The following is a 13,044-nucleotide window of genomic DNA, read 5'->3' on the forward strand; positions in this document are numbered from 1 at the left end:
AGTGGTTTAAATGCTCATTTTCTGCAGTATCAATACACCAATATCAGCTGCGCTTATTCGCTCTCTCTTATGGTAGCATTCACCACAGACAATCTGCTGTTCTCTGCTACTAACCATGAAAAGAAAAGTCGTTGTAGTAGTTGCTGTAAAGTAGTTGTTATGTTATAGTTAAGTCCTCAATGTTATTTTTTCCCATGTTATCAAAATGATATAAAATATCAGTATTTTTCAAGGTTAGTTATTCAAAGTTAGAAATTCCAGAATCATGACAGCACTACTAAACAACCTATAGGAGAAGAAACCCTAACAAAACAGCCATCACATGCAATTTGTTTGCACTTAAGCATACAAGCAGAAAGCATTCTCATAGATCCTCTCTGTGCTGCCTGAGTCTGACTGACCACATGTTTGCTGTGTGCGGAGGCGCGAGCTCTGCCTTCCTCCGTGCAGCTCAGAGTGGCCTTCATCTCCTCCACCTCCTCCTTCAGCATCTTCTCCTTCTGGGCCAGCTGCTGGTTACTGTGCATAAGGACAAACAGATGAAGTCAACAAACCAAAGCATCCTGCATTAAATCCGTGCTGTGTACTTGTATGATCTTACACCCTGGCCTGAGTGCGTAGCTCCTCGTTCTCCTCTGCCAGCCTCTGGTTGCTGTCCTCCATGCCTTCCACCACCTGCTTCAGCTTCCTCACTTCCTCCTGGAGCTTTTGGTTGCTCATCTGAAGGTCGGCAACACAATACACCAGCTCTGATGTCTCACTGAGGAGAGAAACACACACACATAACAAGGAAGGGGTTAAACTGGACCCACTGGAGCTGAGTGCTGCCTCCTGCTTTCGAAATAGCACTCTGAGTTCTTCAGTATCACAGCAGTGCCAACTCTCATACTTTTGGCTTGAAACATACAATTTCAGACACTCTCTCACGCTGACCAAACAAATGTAGACTGTAGACTCCTTCTCTTTGACTTTATCAAATAGCTGGGGTTATTACACAGCAGCAGTATCGATTAGGGCTGGGCATCCGTACTGGATAACTTTAATGTATTGAATGAAATCTACAAGTACCAAGTAGTATTGAAACTTCTCCAATCAAACAGTTCTTCCATTTGATCTTTTCTGTACCAAGATGTAGAGAAAAATGAATAGCTACATTTATAGTTTTGCTAAGTAAGTGTTCTTTGATTTAATGCTACGTATGATTGGCCCACTACAGCAGCTACAACTCATACAGTCTGTGGTGTGGTGAGTCGAGCACACTGTTGTTATGGAGTTGGCAGTTAAGCGGGTCGAGATGCCACAAAAACATTCGTAAGTAATTAAAGTCATATAATGAATGCTTCCATTCACATGATGGGTATCAAATGAAGTACTCTATTGGAAATAGTGCCACTTTATGGGGACTGGTATCGGTATTGGTATCCTATTTTTTTAAATGATGCACAGCCCTAGTATTGGAGCATGTGTCTCCAAAGTGTGAGAGGGACTGGGTGCAATTTATGCATGTGGCACAGCAGCAGTAACTTTGTTCAATATTTAAATCTCCTGATGTAGATCACATTGTGATCTAAGGATAGTGTTACAAACCAAAACACTTTTCTGCACAGCAAACAGGTAAGCTGTTGCGCAGACAGATTGCAGGTTTGAATACTGAGAAGTCATTGAGAACAAAGCAGCCATGCTCAAGATGAGTACAGCAACATCAAAGCTGTTGGCGCAGCATTAAAAATAAATGACATTCAGAAATCTCTTGGCATTGTTACTCTGGACTATCCACATCCAGAGAACACAATGTCCACAGTTTTTACTGGAACTGAATTCTGCTGAAGAAGTAGCGCCTATAAAAACTGTTGACAGGTGTGGTCGGTGGAAACCAACCCAGCCAACCCCTCAACCTTATTTTACAAAGGCTGCTCCTCCTCACAACTCACAATTTAACCCCTGCATAAAGACTAATGCAACATTGCCTATTTACTGAAACATTATTGTTCTTAGGGCTGCACGATTATGCTCAAGAAGATAACCAAGATTATTTTGATCAATATTGAGATCACAATTATCCATTGACTTTAGTGAGCAAATATCTTCATTGCACTTTAACATTTAAATAGACAGAGCATCGCTTACACTTGCATGTTGTGCTACATTCCTGCTAATGTACAAATCTTTGCATCAAAGTTAGCCTGGTCCTTACTCACAGTGCATCTCCTAAAAGCAAAATATAAATAAAACTGTACCAAAACTTTTGACCCAAAATCGGAATAAGAGTCTTCTTTCTTACCTCAATTAAGTGCATCTCCTAGAAGCACAATATGTCTTAATTGGAAACATAGGCCAAAGGCAACTTGCACTGGTTATTTAAGTCTGTCCTCAGGAGCTGAATGGTTAAGGTGATGCGCTGTACACTATAGTTGAATGTCTGAGTTGACGTTGGACAAGGACTGTAATTTAGTGAGGTAACGTTTGCAGAGTTATTATTCTTTACCTTCATGCACTCATCGTACTGCAGATTGTGGTGTTTTCTCAGGTGGTTTAACAAGATAGTTGGCCGGCCTTGTGGCGCACACACAAATCTCGTGCACTTTAAATACAAAATACTTCCAAACACTGGACATTGATTCGAATAGAGGGGACTAGCTCTTCGCCTTCTGCTCCAGATATTAGGTTTTCAGTTTGCCTTTCTGCTCTCTGCAGTATATTATTCTTCTGCTCTACTCTGGACTGCAGCTGCAACAGTCAGGAAAGTTTTTCTCAGGCTGCTGCTGCTGCACGTATGACAGCTGTCATGGCTGTTAGATTAGGAAGCGCTTGATTTGATATGCAGCTGTGTTTTAAAAGTCAACAACACAATCGATCATATTCCTTAAATTCTGTGAAGCCAAAATCATGAATGAATATTCTATTAATTGTGCAGCCCCTAATTACTCTCACTAATTCACACTTACAATTCTGCTCTTGATGCCTCGCCTCCAAAGGCCTCCAAGCTTCCTGAAGTCATATTGAGCAGCATGGACCTCTTGGCTAAAACACACACAGCAATCCAAAACATACAAATATCATTAAATCTCCATGCCTCATCAGAATAAGATGCACATACACTACAAGGAGATGAAAAGCAAACATATGAGTGGGTGTACATGCAAACTCACCAGACAGACTGTCTCTGAGTTTGACTGATTCCTGAGTGACGTCATCCATTGGCTCTTCCCTGAGATACAACAAAGAAATCCAACATCTAAATGTGCAAGATCAATTATTTTCACAATCTTTTTACAGGATTTGGCAGTCCTACACTATGAGGTTGGCTGCAGACTCCTGAAAACAGGTCTGACATGATTTGTTGAACTGTTTAATTTTTGGTGCCTGGCACACTGAGCGCTAAGAACAGTCAGCTCTCTGCTCAGTCCTCTATGTGATGTACAAACACAGACTGTCTGCACTACAATAAGAGCTTGCTTCCTGGTGCATAGTCCTTACTTATTTGACAGTTATACTAGTGTGGTGAGCCACTTCATATATATATATATATATATATATATATATATATATATATATATATATATATATATATATATATATATATATATATATATAAGCATGTCTTCACCCACAGTTGACACAGGGAACCTTTGAACTAGCTGGTAACAAGATGACTCATCACGAGAATTGGACCTCTATCGTAGCAGTTACAGCCCTTCAAAGTGTGAAGTCTTTAGCTTTATTCACAGCCCACGCATCAGGCCAGTTTTTAGACACCAGAACATAATAACCACGATGCATCATCTCACTCAGGTTAGTCAAAATAAGACCACTTGCATAAGAGGTAACTAAATATATATTAAAGTATTTTTACTTTTAATTTAAATCCACCATCTGACTCATATCTAACTGGACCACAGATGTCAAATGCACATTTCATGTAGACCTGACAGAGCGCAGGGTGCAGTCGACTGTGATGCAAACCTCTGAGACAAAAGACACCCTGTTAAATGCACACAGCTGAAACTATGGGGGAAACATTCTCGCCAGTAATCTCTCATCTGATACATAACCCGCCTCCACAATGTCTACTTGTGTAACTCAAACTGAATATATGAGCGTCTAAAAAGAAAGAGCAGGACTGGTGCAGATGGTGCAAGCTGTCTGTGCCTTTTCATGCCGCGTTAAAGAGGTGGTCAACTCTGCAACTACAAATGTGTAGACGGACAGAGCAAATATGTGGAATAAATTAAGCAAATGATTTAGTCATAGTGCAGGTCTTGATGGGAAAATTAGCCAACACAAAAAAGACAGCAGAAAACATTTGTCAAAAATATAAAATATCAAAGCAGGGCTGGACATAAATGTACTTTAAAATACAAAAAAGGGCACTGCACCCACTCACTTTCACAAAGAATAAAATGAGTAACTGCTCAAACTGTTTATTTTCCATGGCTCCATCTCTGAACTCTTCACTTCTGAAACCGTGCCAGTTCTCACTTTGAAGTTACATTTTCTAAGTTTCTAAAGGTCAACTTCTACTGTCACATCTACCACTTAAAATAGGTACTCAAGCAAGAGAAACCCTGACCAGAAGATATAGTGCCAGCAGAAAGCTTATATCATAGCCAACAAATCAATTAACCATTGATTTATAATTATCTATTGAAAGCCAAGGAGAGATTTTAATTTTGTTTTCCATCCACAGACAGGTCACGGCATGTACTGTAGATACAGAACAATACTGCTAGACATTAATTCAGGATCTTGCTTAAAGGAATACTTTACTCCCCCAATGATCATTTATTTATTAGTTACTCACCTCGTGTTAATCTGAATTTGTGGGGAAAACTTTGATTTCCCCACATGCCTCCGGTAAACGAAGAATCCAAAAACTACAACAGCAAAACTATATCGAAACATCCATTTACACATTTTTACACAACTTGTTCAGTATAATCCAAGTCTCATTTGTCCAGTCATATGTGCAGTAGTGGTGTGCCATATCATCTCATTCACGATAATACCAGTATAATTTCTTTAATATGATATGAAAAATTCATATTGTGATACCTGCAACAACAAGCATGGCTGCAAGCAAAATTATTACCGAAAAATTTCCAAAAAGAGGAGCAGCTTCAGTAGTGTGTAATAAACTGTGGCGTCCTGAAAGTTTTATTAACAGCCCCGGGCTTCTCAGACTCTTTTAGCAAGCTACCGCTCAGAGGGAACTCATTCAGCAGCTCCTCTGGCAGCAGCACTGCATCTCTCCCCCTTCTCTTTCGCCATAAACCTTTGGTAATGTAAACCTACCTACGTGTTGCTCGCGGCTCGACAAAAAAACTACATATATGTGAATATGCGATAATTCTGGTATCATAACAGCCTGTCACAGGTTAGAGTGTGATGATTAGAGGAGAAATGGCAAAGCATAAAGGTCCAGGTGGAAAAATAAAAAAATGACTCAATCATTTAGGATTTACTAAAAGAAGGAAATCACCTGTCGATTTATATATATAGATCCCAGGGTACATTTCTTTTTATTTGGGAGCTGTTTATATGTGTAATTTGAGGTAGATTTTATTTTGTTGAGCTACTAATATTGTATACAGAATCTGAATCTCACTCTGAGTTACTGTTGCTGTTTACAAACTAAAGAAATGAGAGATCATTTTTGTTTATTTTTACTGAATATTTGAAGGCAAACTGTAAAACTATTGCTTATTTTGTTGTAATTCTATTTTCTTAATTCTTTAATTTGTCATATCGTCAAGAATATTATTTTCGCAAAAATACCCTGAATATCATAACATTATTGTAGGGCCATATCGTCCACCCCTAATGCTCAGTACTTCCCAGACAGCCCTTTTCAATTGTCTCATGTTTGTTTGGGAAGCACTAAGCATTTGACTGGATAAATGAGAATTGGACTATACTTCATGAGTTGTGTGACAGTTTGAAAACATATGTTTTGGTTTAATTATGTTATTGTCAAACACAGACCCCCATGACTTAAAATGATCAAGAACTTTTTCCATTTTTGGATTCTTCGTTCACCAGAGGTATGAGACAGAAAAAAGTTCACGGGATGAGCAACTGACACACAAATGGTCATTTGGGGGTGAACTGTTCCTTTAAGGTCACTTCAGCTGGATAAAAAACTTGCTAACAAAAGCCTGACTTAATATGTTCCAGGATGTTCACTCACCAAGCTACCCACCCTAAAAATTCCCATTTCTAAATCAAGGATCAGATGTATAAGGTATCAGCATTTTGGAATGAAGCCCTTAAATTCTAAGGTCTGCTTTTCAGTACCCGTTGTTGCGGCAGTCATCAATCCACTCCTTCATGACGGCATGGTACGTATCCAGATCAATGGAGACGTCTTTGTGTTCTGGATCGAGCATGTTGCAAAGGTCCTCTAGTCCACTATCTTCTGAGCTGCGACTGGTGGTGTGCCGCAGGTAGTCCACGATGTGAGATACGTACACTTTACCTGGAAGGTGACAAACACACAGAGACATTTCAGAAAAATATTAATCTTTAGATACTGTTACCCCATTAGAACTATGATGGATAATATAATGTGCACATCTCCTCAATCTTTCTGTCTGTGTTCTGTTATAGGTGAAGGCAGCAGAAGCAGTAGCAGTAACAGTAACCATAACGACAGTAAGAATCACGATTAACTTTTGGACATGGTTTCACACATTTCTAATGCTCAATACACTTTTCAAAAAGCCCTTCAGCCTTCACAGTAGTCTAACCAGTGGACATGTTCTTTTTCTACTGATAAAAATGCCTCCAATGACCATTTCTTTAAAATTCATAATATTAAAAATTCTTTCTATTCATTATTCTCTCACTAAAACTCAACCCCTGCAATGCTCCATTTACAAATGTTTACATATGGTGGTATTCCCCCAAACTGCCCAATGTCATATACAACATAATAGCTGAATTGGGCAGGAATTTTGATGTGCTCCCACAGTCATAGTGTGATTAAACTCATTCAACGCCTTAAATCAAACCAATCACAGCTGAATTCCATTTTAATGGAAGCTACAGAGTTTCTTTCATTTTTCAATTTCAGTGCCATCTATGCAAAAGGGATACTTTTTGAAATTATTTTTCACATACAAATGGCACCAAAGAGGACAAAAAAGAAGCAAAAAATACATTTATCTCCTGAACAGCACAGATAACAAAAGAGACTGTAACTTAGAATGAAGAGGTGAAGGGAAAAAAAACACAAATACTAATCATCCTGTTCAAAAGTAGTAAAAAAAAAGGACCCTAAAATGAGGCAAACAGATTACAAACAAACAAAAACATTACCATGTTCTTTGTACTTCTTTAAAGAAAGCATATCCCATACCTCTGCACAAGTAGGCTTTTAAGAGAAGCTTTGAAATGTTGAGGAAACACAGTGAACTGATGAGAAACTTAAAGGGTGCTGGAATAAATGGAAGAGATTGTGCTGCAAATGCTAGAAGGCACAAGAGGAAAGACACAGACAATGCTGATACTGTATGACTGTCGGGAGCTGAGGGAATTACTTCTGCCCTCTACGAAGAAAAACACGCTGCGATACTATTCAGTGACAAGTTAAAATTAATCATTAGGCTGCCGTATTGCTGGAAGACTGCATGCGTGACCCAGTCACTGTGTGGGCGTACCTCGGCGCTGGGTGTCACAGGCGTGGAAGATGGTGTCGAGTAGATTCTCCTCACAGATGAGGCTGATTTCTGCCATGTTCTCCTTCTTGTTGTCAGAGGCTATTGAGGATCCTGAGCATGAATATGCAACACAAACAAACTGAGTTGCACTGAGTTGCGTAACAAAGCGAGCACATGATACATTTCCATAAAGATACAGATATTAAATGTCTGCATGGTCATGCTCCTTTTCTGCTTTATGGAGTTGTTACAAGACACTAGTAGAGTCAACACACGGGCCTCAACAGAAGGTAACGGTCACACTGCATTGCGCAAACCTCATTTGTAACTCATTGGGAAACATGCCTTCTTCACTTTGGAGACTATTTTTACAGTGCACTACAGATGACTGATAGAAGGCTTTGGCACATGATGCAACAACAGTCACCTGAAGCTCCGTATCAGCAAACCAGTGAGCTTTTTGTGAACTACCACAGCAGACAATGCTTCAAATATGGATGTTACTGCAAAGAAGATACAAATTCTAAAACATGGATGCTTCACACTCATCTTCAACCCAGCAGCATGAAAGATCTCTACAGTCATCACAGTTTGACACCAATTCAGTTTCCAACCAAATGTCTCCCCTTCTGTTCCTAAATTGTAACAATGAATAATGGCCACAAAAGTGTTTTTACAGAATATTATGTCACAGTGAAGAATGAAATGTCCATTGTTTTATACAATTAGACAATTATGTTAAATTTTGTGATAATTACCATATGTATTCTTGAAGGCCAAAAATGTGTTTTGTGAGGTCACAGTTAAACTTGACAACCCAAATCTATTGGTCTATTGTTGAGTCCAAGTGGATGTTTGTGTCAAATTTGAGGGAATTACCTTACAGCATTCCTGAGAAAAAGATAATACCTCCAGCCGTGGTCGTCACCAGCATGAGGCAAAAAAAAAAAAAAAATCTCTGGGGTGTTGAAGCCGTTCAGAAAAAGCTTCTCTATATTTTTGCGACTAACCTTTTTAGCACAAAATTTGTTCCTGTGGAGATTAATTTAGACTGTTTGTTCCTCCATTTTATAAAAGTTGCTGCATTCTTTGTCTTCTTCTAATTACCAGGCTCCTATTCAGCAGTTTTTTGCTAGATTCCTTGTTTAGACATTCAAACCTGGGGTAATAAAAATGTTGCTTTCCTCTCATACATAATACAAAACCCCCAGTCTACAACCTTAAGCATATGTCCAGGTGTCATAATGTCGAGCATTTCTTGCCACTGCCATTATTACACAGCAGACTAAACTGACGTTTACATCAAATCATCCATTTTGTTTCACAAATAAATCTTAACCCTACGTCCATTACAAGCTTTTTCCAGTATGTTCACCCAGATCTCACACTCCTTATCAGTGGATGGAGTTTGCTCAGCACAAACAGAACTAGAATTACCACTGTGAACCAGTCAAGTTGCAGTTACTGTTTACATCCATGTCTGTCCAGGCTGATGTAGCCATGACAACAGACAATGCTTCAAAGAGGATGATCCTACAAGGAAGTTACATATTCTAAAAACACTGTCGCCTGCACGAGGCATATAAGCTCCATCTGCTGATGAGGACCATGAGATGTGGCTGAAAGCTCTGAAAAAAAAGCTTTAAGTTAAGGGGGTTTTTTTTGGTCAAACTACTCCAGGATCAAGATGGACTTTGACGCTAAATCTGTTTTGTGTATGCTGCTAGTCAGTGATGTAGTGGTAGTTGATGAGGTGGATGTAATACTAGGTAGATGGGTAGGTTACCAAGGAGAGAGTGGGTCTATTCTCCTATATATTCCAGTGGCTTATGGGCTGATAGGTGGGTTTACTTAAAATGGCCAGAAGAAGAGGTGGATATACCCTGTATACCTGCATATACCCTCCACTATACTCTCCCAACTGGCCAGCAGTCGCTCCTCCCTACCTCCATCTCCCATCGACAGTCTTTTCACAACCAGAGCTGGGTAGGGCAGCTCACACTCTGTTGAGTTCCCCACATCCCCTGAGCAGAAGTTGAGGTTGTAGGAGACAGTGCTGTGGTTTGGGGTGAAGGTACGACACATAGGCGGGCTCCTGCTCGGCCTCTCGCTCTCTGGCTGCACTGACTGGGGTCCTCGTGTGAACGTAAAGTAAGGAGAGTCTTTGGCCTGGGCTGCAGGCGTTGAACAATACCTCTGCCATGTCTTAATGTGACTTAAATCACTCCCATCAGCACCTCTCCTCTCACCCATAGTGCTAGTGATAGTGTATGTAATATTAGTTGGTGTGGAGGGGGTGCACGCTGGGGTGGAAGGGGTGGACAGAGGAACAGAGTGACCCAGGCTGCTCCTCTGGGAAGCTGCAGAGCTCGGCATGCCCATCCCTCTCCCCTTCCCCCTCTCCCCTTCGTCTCTATGGAGGGTCCCTTTCTTCAGGATGGTTTCCAGGTTGTGTCTGAGGCCGCTCTGCGGGCTGTCGTAGTTGCTGGAGGAGAGTTTGGGAATTCTGAAAGGTGAATTGGGCTCTCGGTCACCGCGCCACTGAATGGTCTGCAGTTTGCGGCAGATGCTGTCCACGGGATTGTGGCGACGATTCGACTGGGGCGTGTAATAGTCCATGCTGCTGATGGCAGGGCTGCAGTGCTGGCTTCCTGGCTAGAGGAGAGGCTGAAGTCTGAGGAGAGAGAAGCAAAAATTGTGCAGTTTAATTGCATGCCGAGTTCATAAAATGGAGACAAAGGGACAGAGAAATATTAAAAAACAAAAACAAAACAGAGAGCCATCGATAATAGTTGAAATGACGTCTGCTACTTTAGTGTTTTTATTTGCACATGTTCTAAATAATGAGAATGACCTGTCCCCTATTTCCCCCCCAAAATCTACACCTATGCATAACACCATGATGTCCTGGATAACTGGCACATTCAGCCTATATCAGACTGGTTCCCTGATTTGATAACTCCAGGGATAGAGGCAGAAAATGACTAGGTTTAGCTGCAGTGTGAAAACCCAATAAAGACAAGGCAAACAGAGAATAATTGGTAATACTGGACCAATATAGAGTAGCCGGATATAAAAAAAAAATGACAGCTATGGGATGATACAAGCCACCCAATGCCAAATAGTTATTAGTTCTAGCATTCTGCAACTATCATAGAAGGAGTGCATGTGGTGAGTACTATAAAACAAGCAGTAGGCAATAAAAGACTAAACAAAGGAAAAAGATGGAGAGGAAAGAAAACAAGGATAGATGGGATGATCAAATGATAACCTCCCTCAACTACAGACACATCTTAGTTAATAAAGGGACCACACACTAAAGTCAGGGTGTCTACAGGTGTCTAACCAAGTTAAATTCAATACTTTTTAGGACCACATTATATGAAATGTAAGACTAAACCTGCAATGGAAATACACATTATAGACGTGTGTGTGACACTGATGTCAGTTCAAAATGAACAATAAGGAAAACTGACAATAAGTTTAAGTTAACTGTGTTTAATGTAAAAGGAAACAAAATCACATCGCTGTCATCAATGCTATTTATTACTGCAATCCTTCGGTCTGTCCAATGACTGTAATTGGGTCTGTCAGGCTGCAGACATTTTTGCGGTAATGCGACTGAAAATATTTAAGCCCCATTGAATCTAAATTTAAAGCAATGTAAGACCTTTTAAGGCCTTATATTAAGATGATTTAAGACACTTAAAGACATTTTAAGATGTTTTAAGGACCTGTAGATGCCCTGTAAAGTATGAGTCCAAAGACGTTACTCATCATGCAAACCAGTCCACAAGGTTTTGGGTTATCAATCCTACCTCCTCAATATAAATAGAATAAAGCAAATAAATAGAAATTCACCATATTAGGATTAACCCCTTGAGATGCATCATCTCATTTTCAAGGGGGTCCCAAACAAACATTATTTTCGTGGTAATGTGACCGCAAATATTTAAGAATATTTAAGAATATTTAAGACACATCGAATCTGAATTTAAGACATTTTCAGACGTTTTAAGGACCTGAAGACACCATGTAATATATAATCCAAATTTATGCAAACTAGTCCACAAGGTTTTGTACTACCTTCTCAATGTGACAGAAGATTAAAGCAAATAAAAAGAAATTTATCATATTAGGATAAACCCCTTGAGATGCATCATCTCCTTTTCAAGGGTATCCTAAACAGACATTCACAAAACAAAATGAGACAGAACAGTACAACACACAGTGTAATATGACACAATAAAACAACAATCCAACAAAGGAACTAAACAGAAAAAGAAAAAATGAGTATGACCTTGGACTGAACACAATATAAAGAAGGCTCAGTCACTAACAGAGAGATGCAGTCTGTTTTAAGGTGAGACAGAGAAAGGATATTTAATGGTAACTTAATCCAATCAGAGGTACCTCACCAGAAACTTTGTTGCCAACTTCTTTAGGACACAAAGGGACTATACAGAGAATCTGACCAGAGCCTCTTAGTGACTAATGTGATGTTTAAGGAACCAAAAAAAATGTTAAATTAAAGTGAATGCATTTAAAAATAAACTGAAGCCAATGACACTGACGTCTTGTCTCAATAGGGACCATGATGCTTGGGCTACAGGTGTGCAAGCGGGCTAATTAATTAAAGTTTGGTGACGAACTTTGAACGCAAAAGCATGTCTTTCGGTTAATATCTAGTTTTAGCTTAATTAAAAACGATACAGATATCACAATTAATTTCAGCACAGTACATTTTTAGAATAAGCTACTCTTGATATAAAATAATAAGCAAAACACATGCATTAAAGGGTTTAGATGCTAAAGGAGTGCAGCTTCGACAGCAAGAGGAATAACGTTATTTAAAAAAAAAAATCGTTAGCGGCTCGAGGGTACATTTATCTCCATACAAACACACACCTAAATACTAAGTCTTTAAAACCCACCTTTTGTGTTAATCTCTCAAACAGCCTCGGGGCTAGCAGGACATTGTCGCCTCGTTAACGCTTGTAAGAGCAAATATCCACGACGAAATGTTTGACCAAGTGTCCGGGCACACGCACACACACACAAAGCACGCGCACAGGTAGTTTGAAGCTGAGCGCTCGCGACAGAAAGAGTTAAGATATCAGTGGGTGTTCACGGCTCTGAAAATGAGACAGCACCCCCTCCCTGCGGCTCGAAGGGGAAACAGCACCCAGTTTCATAAACTACAAGACAATTTCTCATTTAAGGTGGGTTATTTTAGGATGAATATAAAAAAAATATTTTGTTTCCTGAGCATAGTCGGACCCCATTTTAAGTGTCTCCACTACAACTAACCGACTCCCTACAACACTCACAGAGAAAGTTCCTTACATTTTAGTAATAGTCTGTAAAATAAAATAAACAAAAGCAG

General features: G+C 39.8%; 1 protein-coding gene across 6 annotated transcripts in view; it reads right to left on the bottom strand.

The window, feature by feature from the left end:
- The window catches only part of LOC125882499 (lymphoid-restricted membrane protein), a 49,667-nt gene extending 36,923 nt beyond the window's left edge, over nt 1-12,744 (bottom strand). For all 6 annotated transcript variants that reach the window (XM_049566209.1, XM_049566205.1, XM_049566210.1 and 3 more), the window contains exons 1-8: nt 12,593-12,744; nt 9,605-10,332; nt 7,659-7,769; nt 6,295-6,475; nt 3,150-3,208; nt 2,946-3,021; nt 602-760; nt 402-519 (exon numbers count right to left, since the gene is read on the bottom strand). In XM_049566209.1, the coding sequence (XP_049422166.1) occupies nt 402-519; nt 602-760; nt 2,946-3,021; nt 3,150-3,208; nt 6,295-6,475; nt 7,659-7,769; nt 9,605-10,277 (1,377 nt within the window). In that variant the 5' untranslated portion in view covers nt 10,278-10,332; nt 12,593-12,744. The remainder of the gene's footprint in view (nt 1-401; nt 520-601; nt 761-2,945; nt 3,022-3,149; nt 3,209-6,294; nt 6,476-7,658; nt 7,770-9,604; nt 10,333-12,592) is intronic.
- Between the last annotated feature and the right edge of the window lie 300 nt (nt 12,745-13,044).

Source organism: Epinephelus fuscoguttatus, linkage group LG22 (assembly GCF_011397635.1).
Source record: "Epinephelus fuscoguttatus linkage group LG22, E.fuscoguttatus.final_Chr_v1".
NCBI lineage: Eukaryota > Metazoa > Chordata > Actinopteri > Perciformes > Serranidae > Epinephelus > Epinephelus fuscoguttatus.